Raw genomic sequence first — 27,455 nt, 5'->3', positions numbered from 1 at the left:
AAAAAAAAGTGTGGGGAAAAAATGTAATTAAACTAAAGTAAAACTACTCACCCTTTCAAGACACCGGACAGATAATCATATAGGTATTAACTCTAATACAAGTGTAAAAGAAAAAAGTTTACAAGTGTAAAATTAAAACTAAATAAAACAAAAAGCAAAATCTAACCACTTGTGTGAAATGAAAACTAAATAAAAATAAATAAAAATATAATCAAGTAAAAAATAATACTAATAATAATTCTAATAAAGTAAGTAAAAATACTGACTAAATTTGAAACATGTACTCCTCACCCTTCCAAGACACTCAACAAATAATGCGCACAGGTAGTAACTGTAATATAAGTGTAAAAAAAAGGCGTCAATCAGTGCACAACTACATCCTACTGTGACATCCTACATCCTAAGTGTGAAATGGAAACAAAATAAAACTAAAATAAAGTAAAAGTATCCACCCTCCCAAGACAGATAATGTGTACAGGTATATTATGTGTCATACAAGTGTAAAAAAGAAGTAAGTAGTAAAAACTACTAAAATAAGGTAAAATGACTCACCAGAGTGCATAAAAACTAAGCGAAAACGATATAAATATTTGAGGAGTTTATGCCTAAAATTGATCAGGCGGGATGTTGGTTTGACGTTGATGTTTGTTTGGATACTTAAGGGCATATTTGTCCAGTACTGTCAATTGTGGCACTTTTGGGAGGTTCCACTGTAGACATTGATGTAAACAAGCATGTATCCCAAGCATGTATTTGTCCTTGAGAAGGCTCATTATCGCAATCCATTGGTTGCCCTTGGACACGCGCATTCCCAACCGTTTATTTGTATGCTTGCCGCTTGTATATGTTTCTTTGACATATGCTATCTTGGCTGAGGGCTGCACCCTGAAAGCTTCCATTTGATTCCGCTCCATCACGGTGACACGCTGTTAACCAGAAGAGAGCACTTTGCGCTGTCATCGTTTGTCTACTCGTTGGGTAGCGACACAAAAGCTGCCGACAGCTGAGGTCGGCGTTGACGGCTTTCGAGGGGGCAGGACGCGACCTTTCTCGTCTCCGGGGAGGCGGTGCATGTTTAAAGGCAAACACGCGGCGGATGGAAAAAAAAATAGATTTTTATAAAGCCGGCTGGAGGTTGACTCAAGGTTGTCGATAAAGTGCGTCTTGCGTCACGCGGGTGCAAAGGCTAAACATACTGGGATAATCTATGCAGGAGGACAGGCGGTGATCTAAATGATAGCAAAAAAAAACATCCAGCATCCAGCTGTACAATATACTGCATTATCAAATATAAGACGCTATTTCTTCCCGAGACAAAAAACGTTTTTATATTCTGTGCTAGATTACGTCTCTCCAAACAATTCAGAGCAAACATTGCTAGCAAACGACAAAAAAGTCTTATATTCAGTGTCATCTTATATTCGGTTCCTGGAAGACTTTCTGCAAGTTTTTTGAGTCCGTAGGAATTATTGTCCATGGGTCCAGTTCTAAATAGATCGGGGTTGAGGTCAGGGCTCTAACTTCTTCCACACCACATTTATCCAAGCATGCCTTCATGGACCACAGTCAGGCTGTTCCACAAAAACAATCAATGAATACAGCTACTGTATTGTTTGTTTACGTCATATCATCTCCTTTGACAGGAAGTTTGCACACACAATTCAAAACAAAAACGCACTTCTTGCACCTGCAAAGTGCACCTGAGCTCCCATAAGGACCTAAAACTCACTCATTCATTGGCATTATAGGAAAACACACGCCCACAAAACTCTGTAAGCATCTATTTCGCTAAAGTTAAGTAAATTTTTGGGTTAATAGTTATAATATTTACCCCTGTGTGAGTTAGCGTATTGCCTAATGTGTACATTCCATAAGTTTGGAGACAATTTGTTTCAAAACTTTTGGAGCAGATGTCACTTACTCGTCGTCCATCACTTGCTTGATGGACGACTCAGGTACCATTATGTCTAAATGCGTTATATATGGACCTATACTGAATTGGATAATGCCATTTAAATATCAGATTTAATAACACTGCAAAAAAAAACAAACAATCAGATAAAGCCCCGCTTTTACTCATGTTTTAACTGTGTATTAACCAATGAATGTTGTATTTTGGTGTGTCTTCTATTCTGTTTACTTGCTTTATTCAACTCCATTCTTCTGTAAAGTGTCTTTGAGTATTTTGAAAAGCGCTATACAAATAAAATGTATTATTATTATTATTATTAAATAAGAAAAAAGACAATATACTCTCACAGGCCACAGCATTAGGTACACTCCTTTTACACAGATAACGCTGACTTATGAGTGACACCGTCAAAGTGGTAGGACTCCAGCTACATACAGTATAAGGGGTAAGATATTACAAACACCATTCATCTCTGCAAAGGCCATATTTGGATATGGGCAGGTGTACCTAATCTTGTGTTTATTACCTGTGTGGAATTGTAAAATAAATAAATAAAGCAGGGAAAAGTGCTGCGGCTGGCGTATGTTGTTAGAGTAGTGGCTATAAGAGCGTATTGATAAGGCCAACAAAGCATCTATGCCGCATAGATGTTAAGATATTCTCGTCTGCTTGGCTACAAGCCCCACTCTAAAGAGTGAGCAGGTCAAACAGTCACGATACACTAAAATATAGAGACTTTTTAAAAGGACGCTAACCTATGGAGGGTTTTTTTTTTCCCCCAATGGAGAAATAAATAAATATAAAATGTAGAAAATATATTGTACAATTATATCAATAAAATACACGTGATTAATGTTTGTATTGAATACATAATTAAAATGTGAAATAATCAGAAATAAATGCCTTGAATATATTATTTCATTCATTCATTCATTCATTCATTCATTCATTCATTTTCTACCGCTTTTTCCTCACGAGGGTCGCGGGGGGTGCTGGAGCCTATCCTGGACTGGTGGCCAGCCAATCACAGGGCACATATAGACAAACAACCATTCACACTCACATTCATACCTATGGACAATTTGGAGTGGCCAATTAACCTAGCATGTTTTTGGAATGTGGGAGGAAACCGGAGTACCCGGAGAAAACCTGTATTATTTCATAATCAATATATTTCTTTCATGGCCGGGATCAATAATCTTTTCATTAGTGGCTTTATATTGATTTAATTCTGTCCCCAAAAAAAACCCTCCATCCTAGCAAACACTTACATACTCACCTCTCCCCAACAACGTTGTGTACATACAATGTAGTATTATTATTATTAGTAGTAGTATAATACATGGCGGATGGTATAAGATGAGACAAAAAGCACCGTTATTTGAAGTAGTCCAGTCCCGCCACTAAGAAGAACTTCTCCAGGAAAAGTTCAGAGTCCAAAACAGCGATGTGAGCGGCCCGCCCGATGAGAGTGTTGGCCGTGTTGGGCAGAGCGTGGAAAACGTTCTGCCGGATGAGACGGCAATTTTTAGCCTCCACAAGAGGCTGCAGGAGGTTGTTGATCATCTCCGTGTAGACGGGACCTAAAGGATCAGAGTAAGACCTTCTGAGTTAGTTATATGATACATAACAACTTCAGAATCATGATTTGGCGTGCATGAGAAAGTGGAAAGCCGTACTCTTGGACCTCATGGTCGTTTATTAACAATATATTACATACCACAGCAGCAACAGAACCAATATTGTAAAAACTGCATACACAACCTGTGGTTTTGTCTTTCAGTGCGGTTTTGCACATCTCGATCCTGGCAGAGTGGAAAGGAACGTAACGGTCCTGCGGAGACGCCACCAGCACCACGTTCTTGAAGAACTGAAGCCCTGAAAGGTAACACAACATGACAGTCGAAATGTGTGTGTGTGTGTGTGTGTGTGTGTGTGTTAGTGAGTGCAAAGGAGTCAATTTGCTCGAAAAGACAGAATCCCAATCCCCAAACCCAGCGACAGGCGAGACAATAAAAGAAGTCTTTTTCTTTGGCTTCTGCTGTCAGGAGTGCTTTTAAGAGTGCACTCTGGTGCCTTTTCAATGACAGGGTGCCACGCTTTTGCTACTCTGGACGTTCTGTGTGTGACAAAAAGCATTTCTGTGATTGCCACCCGTCAGGTACGTGACACGCCGCTGCACTCACAATGGGGAGGCCTCTAGCAAACATCTCCGTGAATATTTCATGAAATGACTCTCTGCTCCAATTTGGAGGGTTTCCTACCTGGTTTCTGGCTGAGGAGGTAAAGGAATGTTTTGCGCGGATCCACGTGGTCTCTGAAGGTGAGCTGCAGCAAGGATCCGGATTTCTTCAGCTTCTGCATCAACCACAGACCTTGCAGACACACAGGCACATGATTCAACAATGGACCTGAAACAATTCAACATTTTATACCTTGACTACCCCAGGGCAGCTGTGGATACAGATATAGTTTACCTCCACATATAGTGTGTGACTGAGTGAACTAATGTAGCCATTGCAGCTAATTCAAACATGTGGCAACATACGCATTATGACTACAATTACTGCTGCAAAAGCCATTGATACTGTATATATACTGGTTTTTAAACGTCTTAACGGCTTTGCCCCTTCGTATTTATCTGATCAACCCCTGCGGACCCTGCGGTCCTCCGGCACTGGCCTTTTAGCTATACCAAAACCCAGAACAAAAACCCACGGTGAGGCAGCATTTAGCCACTATGGCCCCCAACTGTGGAACAGCCTGCCGGAGGGCCTCAGGACTGCGGAGACTGTTGATATTTTTAAAAAAAGATTAAAGACGCACCTTTTTAATCAGGCTTTTAACTCATATTTTTAAACTTTTCTTATTATTTTCTTTTATTAGTGTTTTGTTTTTATCTTGTTAGTCCTATTTTTTGCTCTTGGTCTTCAGCTCTTAACTCCAGTGTTATGTTTTTATCTTTTTAGTCATATTTTGTGCTCTTAGTCTTCAGCTTCTAACTCCAGTGTTTCCTCAGGGGGGGATCCTCCACACTGGGGGCTGTGTCGGGTCTGCTGAGGGGGTGCCACCCTCGGGTCCCTTCGACACGGCAGGCTAGGGGTTCCTCCCTTTAATGTGGGGGTCCGCCCGGGTGCTGGTCCTCCGATGGCACGGCCTGCAGCTCCTCCCAGTGTGGACGGCCCCAAAGGTGGCGTTTCCTTGTTCCTCAGTGCCATGCCATGTCTCCCTACTGTGTGTGATTGTGTGATTGCGTGTGTGTGTGTGCGTGTGTGGGTCTAGTATGAAGGGTGGGAAGGAGGGGCTTTTTTTTGTTTCTTTGTTTTTTCCTTTTAATAGTGGAAATTGTTTTAATTCTGTAAAGCACTTTGTGTTGCATTTCTTTGCAGGAAAAGTGCTATACAAATAAAGTTGATTTGATTTGACATAATCCCAAAAAATTCCGTAACCAAAAGTGGTTCCCTCACCTGTGCTGACTAAGGTGCTGTTGTTGTACAGCGTTCCCAGGTGCGGGCCTGACAGCGAGAGGAAAGTGTGCAGCCTAGCCAGATAGCATCGAAAGCGAGGCCTGGTCAGCACCGAGCGGATGATGATGTTCCCCAGAGAATGTCCGATGAAGCTGTTGGTGCGAAAACAAACAACTTTAGAAAGTAGCGCTGGTGACCTTCAATGCAGTACAATATGGTATTACTATGGAGTCCCACTCCCTGGTTACAGCAGTGCTAATTAAAGAAACTTCATTAACTTCTCTTCTCTCCTCAAAGACAAGCTAATGATGCTAGCATATAGAGAATTAATTGGTGCAGCGAAGCCTGTCACCTTGTTTAATTACTGCACTGTTGCAGCCTAAGTCCAAAAATCCCTCATCGCCATGACGACTGCTTCACATATCCAAATATGTGAAATGTACCAGATTGCCATTGCTTTTTTTTCATTTTTTTCCTCTACTTGCACACTCTCTGGAGAGCACAGCTAGAATGAAGAAAGTTGGGCTCCACTGCGTAAAGTGGCATTTTGAGGGCAATTAAGTGGGAAGATTAATAGTGTAATTTGATGGGAAGTAGGCAAGTCATCTCTGCAGTAAAAGTACAGTCAATCAGGAGAAAGCTGGAAAGCTATTGGCTGTGAATGATAAGAGCTTTTCATCCATCCTCGCTCTCCGCCGCTTTAATACATTATCACGGGGAAGGTTTTCACACAGGCTGACTGTATTGGGGTTGATTTGCTGGCTTTGCTGCCCTCTACTGGCGATTAGGAAGTACTGTACGTTTTCAGCCTGAGGAAAACATTCATTCATTCATTTTCTACTGCTTATCCTCACGAGGGTCGCGGGGGTTGCTGGAGTCTATCCAAACAGATTACCGAAATATCAGTATGTACTGTATATTCTTTGATATACTTATCATGTCACCCATTTTTATAAACCTTTGTTATTATTTTTTGGTTGATTCAGTCATTCATTCATTTTCTACCGTTTTTTCCTCACGAGGGTCGCGGGGGTTGCTGGAGCCTATTCAAACAGATTACCGTAATATCAGTATGTACTGTATATTCTTTGATGTACTTATCATGTCATCCATTTTTATAACCCTTCGTTATTATTTTTTGTTTGATTATTTTTAGATATTTGTTTTCATTCACTCATTCATTTTCTTCCGCTTATCCTCACGAGGGTCGCGGGGGTTGCTGGAGCCTATTCAAACAGATTACCGTAATATCAGTATGTACTGTATATTCTTTGATATACTTATGCCATCATTTTTTATAACCTTTTGTTATTATTTTTGGTTTTTTATTATTTGTATATATTTGTTTATTAAATGTAATTATAATTGTGTGTATGCGTGTACTAACCTTATCCTGCCTATAGTCAGATTATACAGCTGGATGTGCTGAATAATCTCATCCAACAATCTGTCCGTCATGGTGTCAAAGTCAGCAAACGTGTCAGTCTGCAAAGAAAAAAAGAAGAAAATATGAATTTATTGTTGCTGAACGTAACCTGACGTGATCGGATGTCTCTACCTGGTTTCTTTCCGACATGAGGAAGTCCAGCCTCGATCCTGGCAGGCCTAACTCAATGAACGTCTTCACCAGGCGAAGGTCTGCGCTGTTTCCTGGAGGCGAAGATGAAATTATGTCTGAACCGTTTATGTTGACGAGTAGACATTGAAGACGTGACACACTCACCGTCAAGGCCGTGCACACACACCACCAGGTGTATGCCATCATCAAACTCCTCATCGTCCTCCTCGGGAGGGAAGTAGGGCAGGTCTGATGCCAGCAGAGGAATGTTGCTGTACAGGCTGGCGTGAAAACTCATCATCCCCTGAAAAAGCTCGTCTTTGGCTTTGTAGAAGCTGGACATGACATTATGAGATTGTGTTATTATAAGGCTAATAAACTACACCCACTAGAATAAATGTATTATTGCAAGCCTTGATCAGTGTACCTAAGAAGTTTCCCATGTGCACCCTCTCACCTGATCATGCGTTCATTGGTCTCCTCGTCCATGCTGAGGTGGCTGGCGAGGTTTGACGAGATGATGCCAAAAGAGCCCAATGGCTGATGGGTAATGGGTGAGGTAGTCTGGCGCGTGGACATGCCGCTGATGGACGGGGAGTCTCTTAGAACAGAGGAAAAAGGCAAACAGGTGGGGGCGCAGGACACTGACATGTTGACCACCTCCACCATCTTCTTATTGACAAACGCCAGACCGGAGTTGGGGACCTTCGGGGGCTTCGTCTGGACTTCTGAAGCGTCATCGCAACCTTGTGAGGATCCCTGTGAGTCAAATTCAGGAGGTGTCCTGGGCTCCTGGTCATCTACGCTGTTAAGACTCTCCTGGTCCACTTGACTTCTTTTATGGACACTTGGCTGGTGTCCACTGCTGCAGGGCGGTGTTTCCGATGCAGCGAGACGTACGTCCTCCACGGAGACACTCATATTCTCCTCAGGACGGTCCATAACACAACTCTCCTTGACATGAGGGCCCTCTGTGGACTCATGAAGAAGGAACACTTGACTGTCCGTGTATCGCTCCAGTCCATTTTGTTGAGGATTGACCACCTCTGAGGTGACGGTACGGTGGTTTGTCAAAAGCGATGATTCCGGCCGCTCTGAGTGCAAAGAAAAGTTGATTTGATTTGAATCTTGACCTGTGTCCTTTTGCAGAAGCAGATGCTCCTCATCGTTGTCGTCGGGGCTGCTGATCTGAGGCGCCGACATGGATTTGGTTAGTTTGCCTTGACTCTGCTCGCGGTCGTCCTCGTAAGGAAGCGAGCTTATGGACGTCAACGACGCCTGTATGCCTCCGCTTGGAAGGCTGCCGTTGCTCTCCATCTGCAGGCCTTCCAAGGAGCTACGATGGACGGGGTGCACGAGCACTTTTTGGCGCGGGATCTCCCGTTCGCTGGAGAAATCCAAAGGGGGGCGACTTCGTAGCGCAGCCTCCGAGGGCCAAGCCACGGAGCTGGGCTCGCTCTCAATGCCTGAGTCGGATATAACTGAGGAGGAACGCTTGATGATCTTTGAGATAACCGGACCTCCTCGGTGCGGCGTCTCTTTTCTGAGACCACCGGGGGATGAAGATAAAGCAGAGTGCTGACAAACCAGAGGAATGCTCACCGGTGCATCTTCACTCTCATCATCTACAGACTGATTTAAAGGCATGGACATATCGGACTCATTGTCCTCACTCCTTTGGCTCATACTATCTTTCGTGGCGTCGTACATTCCCACACCAAGATGAGCAGGAGAACCATTACTGATGTCCTTTTGGACTTCTTCTTTTGGACTTCTTCTACAAGAATCAATAGCCTGAGAAGTACAGTTCTCCTCTGCTGACGAGACCACCTTCGAATCCTGCAGATCTGCTACCAATAGCTCCTCCCTTGCAAGGATGTCCTGAGAACTTCTGCTCTGCTTTGCTATAAGCGACACATAGGTGGTCAGATCCATGCAGTCATCGCCATCCAACGGATCCTGTGATACTTTAGGGGATTTATCTCTTTCTGGGGTCCGCCTGGCTGCAGGATCCGAGTCGTTTTGCTCATCGGATGTTGCGCAAACCGCACCCCACTCTGGAAAGACAAGAGCAAGACATTTGTAGATCACAGATCACAGACGACGAACTACAAGAACCATATTGACATGCATATAAGATGAATGTAAGAACGGACCATATGGTTTTGATATGAGCGTTAAAAATGACTTTTTGTTTGATAGTTATTTCATACACTACCGCTCAAAAGTTTGGGATCACTTGCAAATTTCTTTGTTTTCCAAAGAATTAAACAACATTAAACATTAAACATTAAACAATTAAAATGAATCTAAACTAAAATCTTGTCACGATTGGGCTGCACCCCCTCGTGACAGCTCTTAGTTTTTCCTCTTAGCCTTAGTTCCTGCTCTTATTTTGTAGTATTTCCTGTGTTGGTCTGTTCTGTGCCCCGTCACTTTTACTTTCCATTCTACGCACACCTGTTTGTAATTTGATTGTCTTATTTAGTTCAGCCGGGTGCGTTTGCCTTTCGTTGGTGCATTGTTCTTTGTTCATTGCTACGTGTTGTATGACAGTGCTGCATTCGCCTGTTTCGAAAATAAAAGCTAAGCTTTTACCTGCACCATTCGCTTCATCTCTGCATCATGGGGTCGCACCGCAACACCCGCATGCCGAAACGTGACAAATCTCTTACCATGCTGTTAACTACTCCCTTCAGAGAGCAGCACAAACTGGGTCTAACAAGGACATAAAAACGATGCACAACTGTGCAAGAAGACAAATATCTGAGAGTGTGTAGTTTAAGACAACCTGGCAGCTGCACTAAATAGTACCCATCAAACACCAGTGTCAGTATCAACAGTGAAGCGGTGACTTCAGGATGCAGGACTTCATGGCAGGACTGCCAAGAAAAAGCCAAGAAAATCTCAGACTGGCCAAAACAATTTCCAAGTGATCCCAAACTTAAATATCACAGAATGATCAGAGATTATATTGTCCACACCTGGTAGAGTCAACTCCACATATCTGTCCTCAAAGATGATGGGCAGACTGTTCCAGTCACCATCAATGTCCAGGCACTCGACGGGTAAAGGAGGCATCTTGGCCAAGTAGTCGGAGCCGCGTACTTCTGCAGCTACCTGACCTTGTCTGCTGATACTTCAGTAGAACATCATAATAGTGGAATAAGTGGATCTTTAAAAAAAAGTGTTCATATGTGCTGATATGGTGCTTACTTACAGCTCCTCTTGAAACGTTAGCGACGTCTCTTTGGGGTGCTCGGTGAAGAAGTACGCCTCGGAAAATCTCCTCACCTTCCACAAATAAAGCATCATTAGGATTGAATCTGGGGTTTTTAGCAGCGTAAGGTGGCACAAGATGGCATTAAACACTCTGAGACTCATGGTGAGGACATTATTTGTATTTAACCTCACAATAATTACAGAAGAAATGTGAAGTGAAACTCCACTGACGGGCGCTGAAGGCACGCCAGCATTTACCGTCGCCCACCCCCATCCCCTCGAGGGTACTTTAATAGCACAGCAAACATGTTCATTACTTTCCGACAACTGCGATGAAGCAGAATCACACCACTGAGAGACGCGGCCAACAAGCTGTTGTGTTGCTATTAAACGGCCCGCTGATTACACCCAAATGGAAGCGGATATACAGTCGTTGTTGCTTCATCCCCATTTTCACAAGGTCAAAGTGAGGGGGAAAATAACAAAAATCCATAGAAAAAGAACAAAAAAAACAGATCATAGAAATAAAATGTCATTCATTCAATCATTCATTTTCTACCACTTTTCCTCACGAGGGTCGTGGGGGGTGCTGGAGCCTATCCCAGCTGTCTTCGGGCGAGAGACGGGGTACACCCCAGACTGGTGACCAGCCAATCACAGGGCACATATAGACAAACAACCATTCACACCCACATTCATACCTATGGACAATTTGGAGTGGCCAATTAACCTAGCCTGTTTTTGGAATGTGGGAGGAAACCGGAGTACCCGCAGAAAACCCACGCATGCACGGGGAGAACATGCAAACTCCACACAGAGATGGCCGAGGGTGGAATTGAACCCTCCTAGCTGTGAGGTCTGCGCGCTAACCACTAGACTGCCGTGCTGCCTCAAACTGTTCCAGACACACAAAAATATAAACAAAAGAATACACTTTTATTGAAAATAATTCTATTTTCAGAGGCAGAAATGTGCATCAATTTATTGTCAATGCACTCTGTCCATACATCCTTCGATTCAATCATGTTTCTCACCTTGTTTATCAAAATGCTGGCACTCCCAATGTTACTTGGCCCCCTGGTAGGTTATTTTGTAGTTGCACAAAAATGCTAAAACGGTGAATCAGCAACATGTTATGTGTAATGCTAGGCAAATTTTTAACCAATATATTCTATGAAAAGCGATATGAAGTACCTAAAATAGTAATAAAAATGTATTTTGCCATAATAGTGTGTGCCTGCTTGATGGACGATAAAATGTCATTAATTCACACATTCATACCTATGGACAATTTGGAATGTGGGAGGAAACCGGAGTACCCGGAGAAAACCCACGCATGCACGGGGAGAACATGCAAACTACACACAGAGATGGCCGAGGGTGGAATTGAACCCTGGTCTCCTAGCTGTGAGGTCTGCGCGCTAACCACTTGATCGCCGTGCTGCCCAGAAATAAAATGTAGAAAAATAAAATATTGAAATCGCAGGACTCTTACCCTGAGCGTGTGGTGCTCCTGGGCCAGATAGGACAGGATGTGTGGGTTGAGGACGGCCACCTCCAGGAAGTGGCTCCACAAAGCGGCAAGCTGCGAACAGAAGTAGCCCACGTCCCTGCTGATCTGCTCCGCCACCTTCTCGTGGCCATCCTGCAGCTGGCGGGAAAAGAAAACAAGGCTATGATTCTCACGTGTGTTCATTATTTCATTATATATATATACCTCAATCAATTTTTTTTTTTAAATGTTTCCATGCATGGTCTACATACCTGTAACTCGATTGTGAGCTGATTCAATGTTTCTTCAATAGGCAGGACCTCTGTGATATTACATACAATAAGAAGAGTCCATTTATGATATTATTTATTGCAAATTTATTATTGATTACATGCTGCACAGTTACACAAACATTTATATGTTCATTCATTCATTTTCTACCGCTTTTTCCTCACGAGGGTCGCGGGGGATGCTGGAGCCTATCCCAGCTATCCCACCCTGGACTGGTGGCCAGCCAATCACAGAGCACATATAGACAAACAACCATTCACACTCACATTCATGCGTATGGACAATTTGGAGTCGCCGATTAACCTAGCATGTTTTTGGAATGTGGGAGGAAACCGGAGTACCCGGAGAAAACCCACGCATGCACGGGGAGAACACTGGTCTCCTAGCTATGAGGTCTGCGCGCTAACCACTAGACCGCCGTGCCGCCGCATTTATATGTTATTATATGAAATATAGTAATTTATATTATTGCAAAAACTATTTCCTTATTTATTTTTAAGATGTATGCAAAATGCAAATGCAACTTTAGAAAATTTTGATTTTTTTGTTGGGCAGTTTGGCCTGCAGACATTCACAATGTCATAACTTTTTATTATAATGTTAATATTTAATGTACAACATACTCATAGTACTCATAGATGCTACAGAAATGGAGGAAGTACAAACCTGCGTCCTCTGACTTCTGCTCCAGCTGAGGGACCTCCTTCATCAGTGCAGTGTAGTATCTCCTCAGGCCGCCATGGGCGGCCAGCAGGAGGCGACAGAGCCTTCGATGCCACGTATGAGCTCTCTGCAGGCAGTCCTCACTGGGCACATAAAAACTCCCCTGTGGAGAGAAGAGCCACATGGGAAATGTCAGCCGCTATGTAGGTCGCCTCGCTGTAATAACGGCCATGTACACATACTTGAACTTTACAGCCACTCCGCTGGAACAGTTGTGAAGGGCTCGTTGTTGACCCCGTGTAAAGAAAAGCACCCTTGCCCCCTCCCTTCGCATTGGCAAAGTCCTGGTAATTACCCGAAAGATCAAATAAGACAAGAAACAAACGGCCCTTAAACACAGCTTGCTGGGAGCAGTAAAGGTCCGTGTGCACGGAGAGAGGCAGGATGTAACGCATCCCTGCTTTTCACCTTGCCGTTCACGTTGAACTTCAAGTCTTAAACCAGGTCAAGTCAATCAAAGAAAACCAGATAAAACTTGGCAACAGAGGTAAGGAAAAACCACCATTTCAGGAAACAAAACATCGAGATAAATCTCCACTTCAGTATGTGTATTTTTATAGACGCAGAGTTCTGTGCTGATATGGGATGTGGACCATCGACCCCAAATCCAGTGCTATAAAAGAGCTACAGTGTCAGACTCTTCCAGCAGATGGCTCCCTGTCAACGCAACATACAGACTTCCGCTACAGTTTCTACAAACGGCTACACAGCAGCCATGACAATCCTGCTTTATGTTCTGGACCGGCCATCATATTCGGTATCAGTGACATAGCCTCTTAGTCTTGACCAAGAGGCCTGCTTGGCCCTGACCTCAAGCCGCTTCCGTGGACTCCTTTCCGTGGTGAGGATGTTTTGGCAAGCGCAGCTTTGGAGTATTTGCGGACATACTGTAATTTCCCCGGGGCGAGTGGAGTCTCCGGCCCTATCATCATACCTGTGTGCGCTCTGTAATTGCAGCAGCGCAGTATAAGCAAACCAGGAAGGAACATCTGTATGTTTACTTTCATAATTCTCTTTACCTATACGCCATCTGCGAGGCCTCTCAGGCAAGGGTGGAGGGGGGAAGAGCCGTGTTTTTGTTTGAACTAGTCATTATCCTAAAAACATCTAGGTCTTTCTCTCTACTGGAAAAGCTACGCTCCGTCGTTTGTTTGTTTTTTTTTTTTTACCTGGATGGTGTAGCCCAAATACATAATAAATGTACGGTAGGAAAAGTAGCATAGCATGGCATAGTAATTGATTTAAAAAACAAAAAAATAGGATAGCACTATTGTGCTCAATACAACATCGAAACAGGAGTTCAGAACATTGAAACACATTTTAAAGACAGGAAGATATGCTCCATAGTACTAAAAAAAGTCTGAGCACATAAAGAAGGTGAGGGAGTAGGAAGCTCTCCGTGAACATTTCACCTGCAGCGACGTGGTCGTACGTGGCGCTTGAGAGCTGAACTCATTACTAGGATCAAACGAAGACACCCCCCACCCCACCCCACCCCAGCACCTTCTCTCCACCACCTTCCTTCCTCGCTTGTCTAAAGCCAGAGCTTATTAAAGCGCCCGACTAGGGGTGGGAATAAAACCAGAAGGAAGGGCTGGGGGGGGTTGGGGGGTGGGGGGGTGACTGAGGGCCTCATTAAGATTTACAGAGGAGACGCTGACGTCCGAAGGAACCCGAGCTGCAAGTTATTTAAGGATTTCATGAACAAAATAAGAGAGTGGCAAATGAGTGGTAAAGATGAATACATCAATAGGATCTCCTCCAGGGAATTGAACTAGGCACCGCCATAATTGAAGCGGGTATGCTAAACAGATGGCCGATGATGAAGATTGTGACTTTTCAGCAAAACGTACAAGTAGAGCTTGGTGGCGAAGCGATCATCCACCAGTTCGAAAAGACAAGTGCCCACCCTCGGCCATCTCTGTGTGGAGTTTGCATGTTCTCCCCGTGCATGCGTGGGTTTTCTCCAGGTACTCCGGTTTCCTCCCACATTCCAAAAACATGCTAAGTTAATTGGCGACTCCAAATTGTCCATAGGTATGAATGTGAGTGTGAATGGTTGTTTGTCTATATGTGCCCTGTGATTGGCTGGCGACCAGTCCAGGGTGTACCCCGCCTCTCGCCCGAAGACAGCTGGGATAGGCTCCAGCACCCCCCCTCGTGAGGAAAAAGCGGTAGAAAATGAATGAATGAATGAATGAATGAAAAGACAAGTGCGTCCGATTGGCATCCATCACACACAATAAACAATGGAGCGTTTATTTTGGTGGTTTGCCAATTCAACTCCTTGGAGGGAATTACTCCAACAACCAACTGGAAAGACGTACACTACGCAGATGGGTGACGATAAATCTTGATGGTGAGTTTTCAACATAAGGTATGAGTGGAGCTTGCGGGCAAAGTGTGACGATTGGCCAGGAAACACTTTATTTGTCAGCTCAGTCAGTGATAAGCCATTTAATCCCAGCTAGCTTCTGGTTGGCGAGTCTCAAGTGACCAGTTCTGAAGATGACACACATCCAAGATCTATAAATCAGATTTGTCACCACATGGCGCTGAGCATCTCGCATGGCAAGCTGGAGCATCTCTCTAAATAGGCAAAAACGGGGTGGATTCCTGCAGCATACCTCTGAGATGATGGGTTTGCAGTAGCCTGCTCCAAACACAAGGTTCTCCACAGAGATGGCAGACGGATCGCTGGTACTTTCAGGTGATCCTTTTCCCAGCCAGGATCCCTTTCCTGTGCGAGCAAAGCTGCAGGAAGGAAAGAAAGACATGGAGTGATGGGTCAGGAAGCGTAAGGAATTGTTGATTTAAATACTGTAGAAAAAAATCTAGAGAAAATTTCAAGGGGTTGATGTTCCCCTGATATGATGAAAGGTGAGACGAGAACATCAAAACAAGCGGCGTGCTTTGTAGAACGTTAAAGCCATGGAAATGAGTAGGAAAAAAACCCTTTGCTGTACCTGATTAGCGGCTGATGTAAGGCAACCAGTGAGGCATGGATGGACACGGAAATGACGGACAGGTGGAAGTAGTCAAACATGACAGGAACATGATGGTGCAGGCCTTGCTGCGGGTGGAAGTGGAGGTTGAGGGTGCGACTGCTGATCAACGGGACGGCCACAATGTCTGCCAACCTGAGACAGACACAGACAGGATATTCATTTCAAATTCCAGTCGTATTTATCAAATGGCTTTTCCCACTAGCGAGTATCTGTGCTGGCCACGGCTTTAAATAATTCAACATGAATAATTGGCCTGTGCACCTACTGTTGCTCGTTGTCAGTGAAGTGAAGATCCAGCTTCAACTGGAAGTCCACCTCGCTGAGGGCCTCCTCCACCTGCAGAACATTGGCAAAGACAAGAACACTAAGCGGTTGTAGGCCTCCGCCAAGGATTAATCTATGGCTAAAATTATGAGAAACAGTCAACTTACACAAAAAGGTTATAGTTACAATAATAAAATTTGCAAAAAGAAATTTGAAATAATTGAAAAAAAATCGGCGGCACGGCGGTCGAGTGGTTAGCACGCAGACCTCACAGGGTTCAAGTCCACCCTCGGCCATCTCTGTGTGGAGTTTGCATGTTCTCCCCGTGCATGCGTGGGTTTTCTCCGGGTACTCCGGTTTCCTCCCACATTCCAAAAACATGCTAGGTTAATTGGCCACTCCAAATTGTCCATAGGTATGAATGTGAGTGTGAATGGTTGTTTGTCTATATGTGCCCTGTGATTGGCTGACCACCAGTCCAGGGTATACCCCGCCTCTCGCCCGAAGACAGCTGGGATAGGCTCCAGCACCCCGCGACCCTCGTGAGGAAAAAGCGGTAGAAAATGAATGAATGAATGAATGAACTTTACGACAATAAAGTCAAAATATCAAGAAGAATGAGGGAATAAACTTGTCATATTATGAGGACAAATATGTTTTATGTTGTCATTTTTGAAAGTATTAAATTGAGAAAAAAGTGATCTTATTATGGAAATAAATGTGAAATATTATGAGAATAAAGACAAGAAAAAAAATAAAGATTATCTAAGGAGAAAGTTGAAATATTTGGGGAAAAAAGTGCCAAAGTTGATACTCGTAGTTGATGCTGCTTTTGGATGTTGGTTTAGAAAATATCTCAACCATAATTTGAATCTTACATGGTAATACGCAATATTATATGATATTATTATTATGTGTGCCCTATCTTGAACAGTTATATGGGCCAACTCAACCTATTTGAATTCCAACAAAGCATGTACTAATGGTGTCTTTTGAAGGCTGACTTGAAGAGATGTTAATAGATTCTTCACATGCTGAGGTGAGAGTGCTTCCCCTCTGTCCCTAACATACATTAAACGCGCACGATCTTCGCGCCCGTGTCCAGCATCAATGCTGCCATTGATCAAGAGCGAGAAGAGCTATTTTTATCTGTGCTATCTCAGGATATGAGCAGCAGATAACCTCCGGAAGGTTAATGAGCCGGGAGCCTTTGGGAGAGTTTGCTGCTGGAAGCCACTATGTCTTGATGCTACTCTGTCTCCACGTTCATTCAGGAGGATTAGGATTATTTTAATATGCTCAGAAGGGAGCAAGCAAAAGCAGGCTGGGGTACAGGCTATTTACATGATCGATAAATACTCTAAAGGCATAAATTATGGCTGGTCTGTTTATTGACCTAAACAGCAAAACACCTAATTTGCATGGACATTGCACAACACAGACCCGATGTTGTAATAGCAGTACACAGCACACTGCTCAGCCAGCAACAGTAACACAGGTGACTTCCACAACAATAGCCGAATAACAACATTTTAAAGCACATGCAGAGCTAATGATACTTCAAGTGCAGCAGCTACAGCCAATGCTAATAAAATGACCCACAAACTAATAGTTGCCTAACGTCCCAAACAGCAGCGATGCGATAAACCCATCTTACAACAAGGACGCTAACAAATGTCAGCGTGTGCGTTTGCAGAAAATGTCAACCAGCATGACTCACCCTTTCCCCGTCCAATAGCAGGTGCACTTTGAAGATCACACAGTCATTCACCGTGATATCCTCGTTTCTGTAAAGGATCTGAAATATCCGGCTGAACGCCGTGCCGTCGTACACCCCCGGGGAGCTGAGGCTGCAATCGCCTCCTGTAGCGACAACACAAACACATCTTACATTGCAACACTTGGTACCTGAACATGGCACAGGTTGACACAGAGACATGCAAATGGTGCATACAGTTCATTTGGAAATTCATTACACTGGATCAACATCATATATGCATTCACTTCAATGTTATTAGAATTGGTGCTTTAGCAGCATGAAAAGGATTGTATTGACAAACACTCAACAAGTTCTGCTCTGATTTTGGATCAGCATTGTCTATAAGAGTCGTAATGATTAAACATATAAAAATGGACACAATAATATGCATTTTACCTGTTTTCTCACCTATTTGTATTAGCAACTAAGGGTGATTTTCAGGCCTATTTTCAGAGAAGATGAGTAAAAAAGGGCGGCACGGTGGTTGAGTGGTTAGTGTGCAGACCTCACAGCTAGGAGACCAGGGTTCAATTCCACCCTCGGCCATCTCTGTGTGGAGTTTGCATGTTCTCCCCGTGCATGCGTGGGTTTTCTCCGGGTACTCCGGTTTCCTCCCACATTCCAAAAAACATGCTAGGCTAATTGGCGACTCCAAATTGTCCATAGATATGAATGTGAGTGTGAATGGTTGTTTGTCTATATGAGCCCTGTGATTGGCTGGCGACCAGTCCAGGGTGTACCCCGCCTCTCGCCCCAAGACAGCTGGGATAGGCTCCAGCACCCCCGCGACCCTTGTGAGGAAAAAGCGGTAGAAAATGAATGAATGAGTAAAAAAAATTGAATTTGCAGGACCATGAACTTAACTCAAAGATAATAATGAATTTTTCAACTAAACCTCATATGAGACCAAAATGTACTTCCTGTTGTAGTAGCTGACATTGCTGAATCACTGCAGTGTTGCTCCGCTACATGGAAAAACAATCACTCAAAACTGGGTATTATTATTTGTGTGAATGCTCTGGTATTGAATCTGAAGAAACAAAAGCGATTATATCTGCGTCATTGCTGTCAGGCTGGATATTTGTCATTATGTTGTGCAATATAGGCCTATAGGCTGTTGAAAAAAAAAATAGGGCAAACTAACCCAGCTGTCCTCAGGCAGGGGTACGACAATGATAAACTACAGTGGCGAACAGAGCCTCTGCATGTTTTTAGTAGCACATACAGTAAAAAAAAAATGTATGATACAGCACTGCTGCAATGAGATTCCTGTTTACCCTGCGGTATTTTCACACACCGCTGTCCAACTGCGAGGCCCAGAGAGGCTTTTCAAACATCCCGCTGAGATGGTGTGCCCGTCTGTCTAGTCTGCCCCTCTCCACGGGGCTTCCTCCTGATACTGCTGCCGCCCCCTGCAGCATCAAGCACCCCCCACCTAAACATGACAGGGGTAGCGGGGGGAAGAGCGGGAGCATGACTGTTGTCAACGGCTTGTTAGATGTGTGAAGGTGACTGCGTCACCTTTGTGCGGGTGTGCAGCCGCCGCTGCTGCTGTCGCCTTGCCGACTGACAGATGATGCGAGGATTAGGGTTTGGCTGTGGTATTACGTCTAACAAAAGGTTCACATGGAAACGTTGGTCAGAAAAGACATTTTTTCGTCGCCATTTGCAATCATGATTGATTGCAGCCAGTAGTTTTGCTTTGGATAGCATTTATTAGATGGACCAATACTCTAAGTGGTTCTCACCTTCGTTATCAAAATGTTGGTCTTTGCACATTCCTTTGGCCCCATGGTGGGTTATTTAGCAGTGGTACTTGATGGAAAATACAGTGAGTCAGCAATGCGTAGGGTGTATATTGCATGGTATATTCATTCATTCATTTTCTACCGCTTATCCTCACGAGGGTCGCCAGGGGTGCTGGAGCCTATCCAAGTGTCTTCGGGCGAGAGACTGGTGGCCAGTCAATCACAGGGCACATATAGACAAACAACCATTCACACTCACATTCATACCTATGGACAATTTGGAGTGGCCAATTAACCTAGCATGTTTTTGGAATGTGGGAGGAAACCGGAGTACCCGGAGAAAACTCACACATGCACGGGGAGAACATGCAAACTCCACAAAGAGATGGCCGAGTGTGGGATTGAACTCGGGTCTCCTAGCTGTGAGGTCTGCAAGCTAACCACTTGACCGCCGTGCCGCCGCATGGCACATTTTAGGGCAAAATTACCAAAAAAAGAACGATTCACACATAAAACTGAGGTTTGACTGTACATATGTTCATCTAAATCTATAAGAATATCTTTTATCTTGACAAGACCAGGTGCCACTAATTATGCAGATGATAATTTTGCTTCGGTAGCACTCGACGGATCAAGCAATTTCTACTCATTTTTGTAGAAAATCCTTTTACCCATCGCAGAAAGTGTGCTACAGCAAATGTGATTGAGTAGAACTGATATGAGAATAAAAGCCGCATGAAGCTCAAATGTAGCTCTCCGTTACTTTTAAATGGCCCCTTGTGACTAAATCGGAGCAGGACAAGGCACTAATCAACACCCTAGGTCAGGGGTCTCACACTTAATTTACTTGGGGGCCACTGGAGCTAGGGTCTGGGCGAGACTGGGCCACATCAGGTTTTCCAAAAAGAACAAAAAAACCCTGCATTTATTAAGAACAGAAAAATGAATAAACTTTGCTTTGGTTTTGATTTTCTACAAGAAAAGCTCTGATAAAACATTCCACTGTTCTCAAATAGCTTAATTTTTATTTTTCTGCACAAAATAAGATGAAAAATAAATAAACAAATCAAGAATAAAGAAAATCAATCAATCAGTAATAAATAAATATAATAATAATAATAAAATGGCAAATAATAAAAACTTAAGAAACCACATATAGTTGGTGGGTAGACAAATTATTTTTTTCAGATTAAAAAGAACAAAGCATTATTAGAGCCCTGTAGACATGACAAAACGACTATAGTCACATTTATACTTTTTTTATTTACAACATATTGCGCAACTGCAGGGTCTTGAGACACATGCTAACTCGCAAACTAGAGAGCTAGCGACCTAAACGGTAGCCTTCAAGCTATTTCCTTTAAACTTAAATAGCCAAAAACTTACCACTTCCACACGGATAGAGTGGATAACTATTAACAGTTATTTAACCTTTAACATGAACATTAATCAAACATAATAATTTTCTCTGGGTACATGATACCATACAGCATCCATATCAAACTTGCGCGGGCCGCACTAACATTAAACTTTCATATCAAGGCGGGGGCCTCAAACTAGTGTCCTGCGGGCCACATTTGTCCCGCGGGCCGCGTGTTTGAGACCCCTGCCGTAGGTGTTTTACACAAGGTTTAAACACACATTGAAAGTAATGAAGATAATGGTCAATCATAAAATACAACCAGTGATATGATTTGTTGATATGACTTTATAGTATGCTACTGCATTCTTGTAACACGTGCAGCAGTCACACATCAAACGCTTATTGCATAATGGGATGCTTCCGTCTGTACATGCTTTTTTGGGGCGTTATCACATCCTGCACTTTAAAACTTGCTGAAATGCCCCTAAGCTTTAGTCACAGTGATTCTGTGCCAGAAATAATCTGCTTACAGCCCCCGGTACTCTACATCTGCTGTGTATTAGAGTGTGTGTGTATATGTGCACTGCCTACCCTATTCTATCCTTTCCTAGCAATAAAACCCACAAAACTCTCAATGTACACTTGATCGTCATGGTAGTACAACAGTCTGCCTTAAAAATCATTATGTTATTATGAGTCAATTGCCATCGTCAAATGCTTCTTAGGAGCCTTTGCCTCAATCCGACACACGCTCGATGTGTATGGTCTGAGACGTCAAGCATGCACTTTCAGAGAGATCTCACTAAGGGATTATTTCCTGTTGCCGTGAATGCTCGATGCTCTCACTGGCTCACCACAGTTATGTTCCGCAATCAGCCTGCGAGGTGAACTGGCTTAATTCATGACCTTGTGGAAGGAGATGCACAGCAAGAAGTGGCCGGGGGGTTGGGGGGGAGGGGGTGGGTTCACATATTTATGATGTGAATATGGATATAAATATGTGATGCAAAGGTCCTTTTGACACTTTCATAGAATGAAACACAACAAGCGATAGAGCGTATGGATTAAGTGTACATTTATCAATGTATTTATGATGAGTGCCATTGGTCCAGAATGCCATGAAGGAAGGAAAAGATAGGACAATTCCAAGGACCCCTGACAGCCAGAAGCCCCAATAAATGATCGACAAATGCTGATCACGGTCACCGATGGATCTGAACATCACATCAGTCAAGCATCTTGTCTTCTTCCTGGTCAAATCCCTTGCATCTTTTACAGCGTAAACCAGTGCAAATAGTGGGGGAGTGTTGTTCTGCTCCTGCTAATCGTCTGGACTTGCTAGCTCAACAAGTTTTCAATAAAGAGTTCCATTTCAGAGCCTTTACTTAATGGTACTTATGCCATTATGTTAGTCGTTCCTATGTTTTGAACTGAACTCATATGGGCCCGTCTGAAGTCAATGACGCGCCGAATTAGGCCCGCAGGCTGCCAGTTGAATATCCCTGCTATAAACTAATGAGATAAGGAAATAACCTGTCACCATCTTCCTGTCATCTCTCTAATAACGCCAAGCAGGAACGCCCTCACAATTAGGCATGTACCCAATTTGGCCTGTGCCCATAATCACACACAGACACACACAATGACACACTCGGCCAGTCACGCGTCGCTAAAAATAACTGCTATTGCTGTGAATCAGTATTGTCAGTGACTGACTTCCTGCATTGTCAGGAGCCAAGAATTTAACGCCTTGGTATGATTCATTCTGTACTGCATTGCAACGTCTACGTAAGCATCGTATACTGGCGTATCGTAAAAGATATAGATTATGCTACAGTACATGTGCTACTGATAATCTAGTATACATTACAAGTAGTTTTATTGTGCTATTTAATGCATATTTCCTCCTTGAAGACATTGTCACTGTTACCAGGAGGGCTAGCTAAATAAAAACAGTAAACATGTCCTCTGTATTCATGTCCTCAGCTCCAGCAAAACAATAATAATAAAGCAGATTAGGGTTTACTCCCATGGTCATGAGAATATTTCATCAAGAAAAACATATAAATCATCAGCTCTCACCTGTGTTATCATGTGTTGTCACTATCAACCTGTGGGGGACTCGAGGGGAGACCTTTAACCCTGTTCGTACCTGGTAGAACCTGAAAAAAGGGTAGACAAATACACATATGAAGACAAAAATATTGTACACAAAATATTGTACACAAACAACGCCCCCCACCCGAATGCAGACTGGGTGACAGATAAGCCCTCTGTGTTCGCCACAATGTTACATTAAAGAAAATCCGTCATATTGTATGAATAAAAATATGTATTAAAGGCTGAATTATCTCAGTCCAATTGCTTGGTAATAACTGCAAAGTGTAAGATAACAATGGTGAATTCTCATGGGGTTACATGTTATTTACAGAACTTTCCAGTTCAGACCAATGCTCTTTAGAGCTAAAGGAAATTTCAGTTCCTGTGGGACTTATTGGCAAACCGGGAGAACAAAATGGTGGTCCTGAAACCTAATTATAATATACCATCACGTTCATAATGAGATGTTTAAAATGCATTTGCCTCTTTTACATGATAAGATTTCATCAGTTAATGCAAGTACAGCTTGGTATATCATATTAATGCCACAAAATGTCATACATTATATAACATGCACTAATTGGAAGGTAGCCTTTACAGAGGTGGAAGGTGTTGGTATTTTAATTTGTGACAAATTGCATCTTAAAGTTCATACCATGTGTGACCTGCAGGTTCCATTGATTAGTCGGGAGTGGAATGAGAATTCTATACGTGACCATACTATATACGTTCTTACCCTCTTTGGAAAAGATCCACATTGTGAAACTTGAGCAACTCTATGGAAAACTCCAGTGTTCCCTGTACTTCAGACATGATATAATCCCACTCATCACCTGCAGGGAGACAACAGAATGATGAGACATTTTGCAGCTTTAAACTGCATGTTTTCATACAAATTTGCACACCTATTGGCTCTCACGTTCATACTCAGAGACAATGAGCAGGTAAGATGAGAAGATATTTTGATACGATATCACAGACATCCCGAGGCACAACTGGCACAAACACTGAGTATGTTTGTCTTCCATTGAACCAACAATGTCTGGATCCCATTGGACAAAACACAGACGTGAATTTATTTCTATCTAGCACTTGACAAAAAGGCCTTGAAAGATGAAATGTATACAAGTGACAGTGATGTGCCAGTAAAGCAGCATCAAATAACTCCAATGAATGTGCTGAAACATAATCCTTTCGATGCGTGTGCCTTTTTAAACCGCCATGGGTGCTTGTCGTTACGAGAGAAGGCTGGTGATGTGATGTGGCTCTCCATGCAGGTGAGCGGTGTTGCAATTAGTTTTCACAGTCGGCCTTATCAGGTAATATCAGGTCGTGTTTTTCACACTCAATTCATTTCCACAAAAATGCATGATAAAACACACATTATGCATTCTTGCTCTTTAAAGGTCGCCTATTATGCAAAATGGACTTTTTAATGGCGTTCTAACAATAATATGTGTATCTAGAGCAGGGGTGGGCAAACTACGGCCCGCGGGCCATATCAGGCCCGCAAAGCGTCTTCATCCGGCCCATCAGGCATTTTGCAATCTGTAGCTTGTACAAAAAAGCGATCCACAAAACAACACCATATGTCAACACACGCGACACATATAGAACCTACCCACTGCACCATGTGGGCATACAAATAAATATTTACATATACCCATATATTCCGGCCGCAAGGCATGCAGGGTAACTTGTGGTACTCTCCCAACATGTTGCAATGTTTGTCGCAAAATTTGTTGAGAAGGTCGTCAGAGAAGTAAAAGAATAGAAGTTAACATATCCAATGTTTTATTGTTCATATTGTGGTTGCAGCTGAACTACCCAGCATGTCTTGAGGTCATTTGGAAATAACGGTTTAAAGTTACATTTTTATGTTTAGCGCTTAGTTGTTGTGAATCACCCACATAGTCATACTCGTTGATTTATGTGATACGGTAACTTGCCGTGGATATGTTGTGTTTTCGTTTTGTTGCACCGTGAGCAAGTATGTTGTTCTGTTTTACGACTGCCTGTGTATAGAAGGTCCCTCCGCCAAATTTTATGAAGCCAATGTGGCCCGTGAGTCAAAAAGTTTGCCTACCCCTGACCTAGCACCTGTTTCTGAGCACCAAATGTGCTACAAATCTATCACTGCTGCCTTATTTCCGCAAAAACATCAACCCTAATGAGCACAAGCAGTATAGAAAATGGATGGATGGATGGATGGATGACACATTCTTGCTGATTGAGACCAGTCAGGCCTGACCAATTGAGGTGTTTTATATCTGTATGTGTATATTTTTGGTGTTTATTGCAGCCAATGACAGGGCACATATAGGCCAACAACCATTCACACTCACTGCCAAAGTGCCTGTACTGTCAATATTAGAAATCATTTTACAGGCTGCAATTGCAGTTCATATCAGAGCCATGCAATTAAACCAAAATCTTCCTGTCAGGTTTTCGTGCCCCCTCTTCCTCCAATGACCATGATTAAATCATCAATCAAGAAACCAAAAGTTATCCAAGATTCCTTTTATCCTCACTATCTCTGCAGGTTTGTTCCCAGTAGGGCTTACTACAAGCACTTTTAAACTGTCAAAATGTTATTCCCATATGATAGTCAGTCTACCATTCATGTGGAAATGTACTGAACACAACTGTTTTGTCTCATTGCGCTGACTCTGCGTTTTGTTTTTGACATAGGCTTGCATCCCCAATGAATAGAAGCTTGGTGTCAGAGGCAGGCTAAAATGATGTCCATTCTTTCTTCGGTAATTAGCATTCATTTTTCTGGCTGCTTGAAGTCGCCACTGGTGAGTCGATTGAACATTGTGTATCATAATGGTCCCCCCCCCCAAAAAAAACAATCCATCTCTCTAATGTGCGTATTACATAATGCACATGCACTCAGACGTCATCTGGCTTTATTATTAGGTCGAGCCTGAAAATTCTTCAATAAGTTAATTATGTCACAAAGCACCCACGCTGACAACAACAACAACAACAACAAAGGCCCTTTATGCTCTTCTAATAACTTGTACTGCCTTTAATGATACGATGACCAAGCAAGATGACGACATCAGATAATATCTTGTCACTGTTCTGCTGCTATTTGTGGGCTGTAATGAAATCTTAAGGAAATATGAAAAGACAAGACTGATGAGGACGGCTTCAATGGAGACCTGAACAGTTTGAAAACTAATAATTATTTCAGTTTTAATATGGCACAAGATTAGGAATGTCTGAGTATGATGCTCACAGCTCTTCAGCCTTCCAAGGCAAAATAACAAATAGTATTAAATAAAAAGACTACCGAAACAATGCCTTATTATACCATGCCAAAAATGGTTTTCTCGTGCAGGTGTCTGGATAAAGCTGAAGACTAAATAAACACACGCTTAGTCCGGGCTGTAATTACAGGGGGCACCGAGGTCATCCCTTCTGTGGTTACACCAATTGTGTTTGTCTTCAATATGCTGGAAACACACAGACCTGAATTAAAAAAAAAAAAAAGCTGTGCCGTTCCCAGAAAGGAGAATGGAGACAATGTGTCCTTGGCAGGAAAACACCCGAGCCAGAAATCATGTGACGTCATAATCTCACACTAAACCCCCTCCCCCGATGGTGTATTAAGCTCTTTGCTGTTCTAATATTACAATACACTGCCTGGTGGTGATCAAGAGTTAGTGTTAAATAGACGTGACCACAGGAATTTTCTTCAATGTAGAACCCCCACCCCCAGACCTTGAAGTCACTCTCGCCTCTTGGCAAACTTGTTTGTGCGCCATTCCATCTGTCATGTGCTAAGACGGGCATGATAGCGACTATTTGTTCCAGCTCTTTCCAACATGATCTTGTGCTTTCTGCCGAAGCAGTCACACAAAGGCCAACATCACACTGCACATGAACGTGATACACAACATTGTTCCAGTCACGAGGATGGCGGTGCATTGCTGCCTTGATGTTATCACAGACATCATAGTGTGCATAGTAGACATAGCATGCACAACTGCTGTTCCATCATTTGCATTATACTGCATTTCAAAACAGGAAGGATTTTTTCTTGCAGAATTTCTAAGGTAGGATCTGGATCAAGCAAGAACCATTCCCTTTGGTGCAGAACTGGATAAAGGTGCAGCTTTTCAGTTTATGTTCCATGAGTGCTGGTGAATGCTGATAAAGAGTAACAGTCCAAAGTTGTCAGACATTTTCTCATGCTATTGAATGTTTGCCATTTAGCAACAAGATGCAAATAAATCCTACTAAAACAGTACTAAACAGTACTTTGAGGAAGGATGCAACGTGTGATTGTGGTGCAGATCTGGATAAAGGCAAAGGCTTTTCTTTTTTGAAGGACATATTTGAATACCATCCAAAATGTATCAATGGATTTCAGGGGTTGAAGGTTTCCAGACCCAAATTAGCATCATTCAACAATTGGGTACCATTGTGCGCTAGTTTGCTCGTGAGCTCTGTTATGCTAAAACTACTTAGCCAAGTCCTGATGTACTGCAGCTTATTAATGTTATCATATTTTAGTGCAACTATATTTTGTGCCCC

At 43.0% G+C, this 27,455-nt stretch overlaps 1 protein-coding gene across 1 annotated transcript in view; it reads right to left on the bottom strand.

Moving 5' to 3' along the window:
- Positions 1–1,301: 1,301 nt before the first annotated feature.
- The window catches only part of fam135b (family with sequence similarity 135 member B), a 30,800-nt gene continuing 4,646 nt past the window's right edge, over positions 1,302–27,455 (bottom strand). Inside the window, exons 6-24 of the mRNA XM_078792067.1 lie at positions 23,644–23,740; positions 22,890–22,969; positions 17,658–17,800; positions 15,939–16,009; positions 15,632–15,805; positions 15,293–15,419; positions 12,609–12,768; positions 11,924–11,973; positions 11,655–11,810; positions 10,158–10,231; positions 9,922–10,076; positions 7,395–8,994; positions 7,103–7,272; positions 6,938–7,029; positions 6,767–6,864; positions 5,380–5,531; positions 4,177–4,287; positions 3,677–3,790; positions 1,302–3,495 (exon numbers count right to left, since the gene is read on the bottom strand). Coding sequence (XP_078648193.1) covers positions 3,290–3,495; positions 3,677–3,790; positions 4,177–4,287; positions 5,380–5,531; positions 6,767–6,864; positions 6,938–7,029; positions 7,103–7,272; positions 7,395–8,994; positions 9,922–10,076; positions 10,158–10,231; positions 11,655–11,810; positions 11,924–11,973; positions 12,609–12,768; positions 15,293–15,419; positions 15,632–15,805; positions 15,939–16,009; positions 17,658–17,800; positions 22,890–22,969; positions 23,644–23,720 — 3,810 coding nt within the window. The 5' untranslated portion in view covers positions 23,721–23,740 and the 3' untranslated portion in view covers positions 1,302–3,289. The remainder of the gene's footprint in view (positions 3,496–3,676; positions 3,791–4,176; positions 4,288–5,379; positions 5,532–6,766; positions 6,865–6,937; positions 7,030–7,102; positions 7,273–7,394; positions 8,995–9,921; positions 10,077–10,157; positions 10,232–11,654; positions 11,811–11,923; positions 11,974–12,608; positions 12,769–15,292; positions 15,420–15,631; positions 15,806–15,938; positions 16,010–17,657; positions 17,801–22,889; positions 22,970–23,643; positions 23,741–27,455) is intronic.

This window comes from Doryrhamphus excisus, linkage group LG7 (assembly GCF_037039965.1).
Source record: "Doryrhamphus excisus strain RoL-2023G ecotype Guam linkage group LG7, RoL_Dexc_Guam_v1.1, whole genome shotgun sequence".
NCBI classification, from domain to species: Eukaryota; Metazoa; Chordata; class Actinopteri; order Syngnathiformes; family Syngnathidae; genus Doryrhamphus; species Doryrhamphus excisus.
The sequence above is the reverse complement of the archived record's forward strand: the minus strand, read 5'-3'. Positions and strand labels throughout refer to the sequence as shown.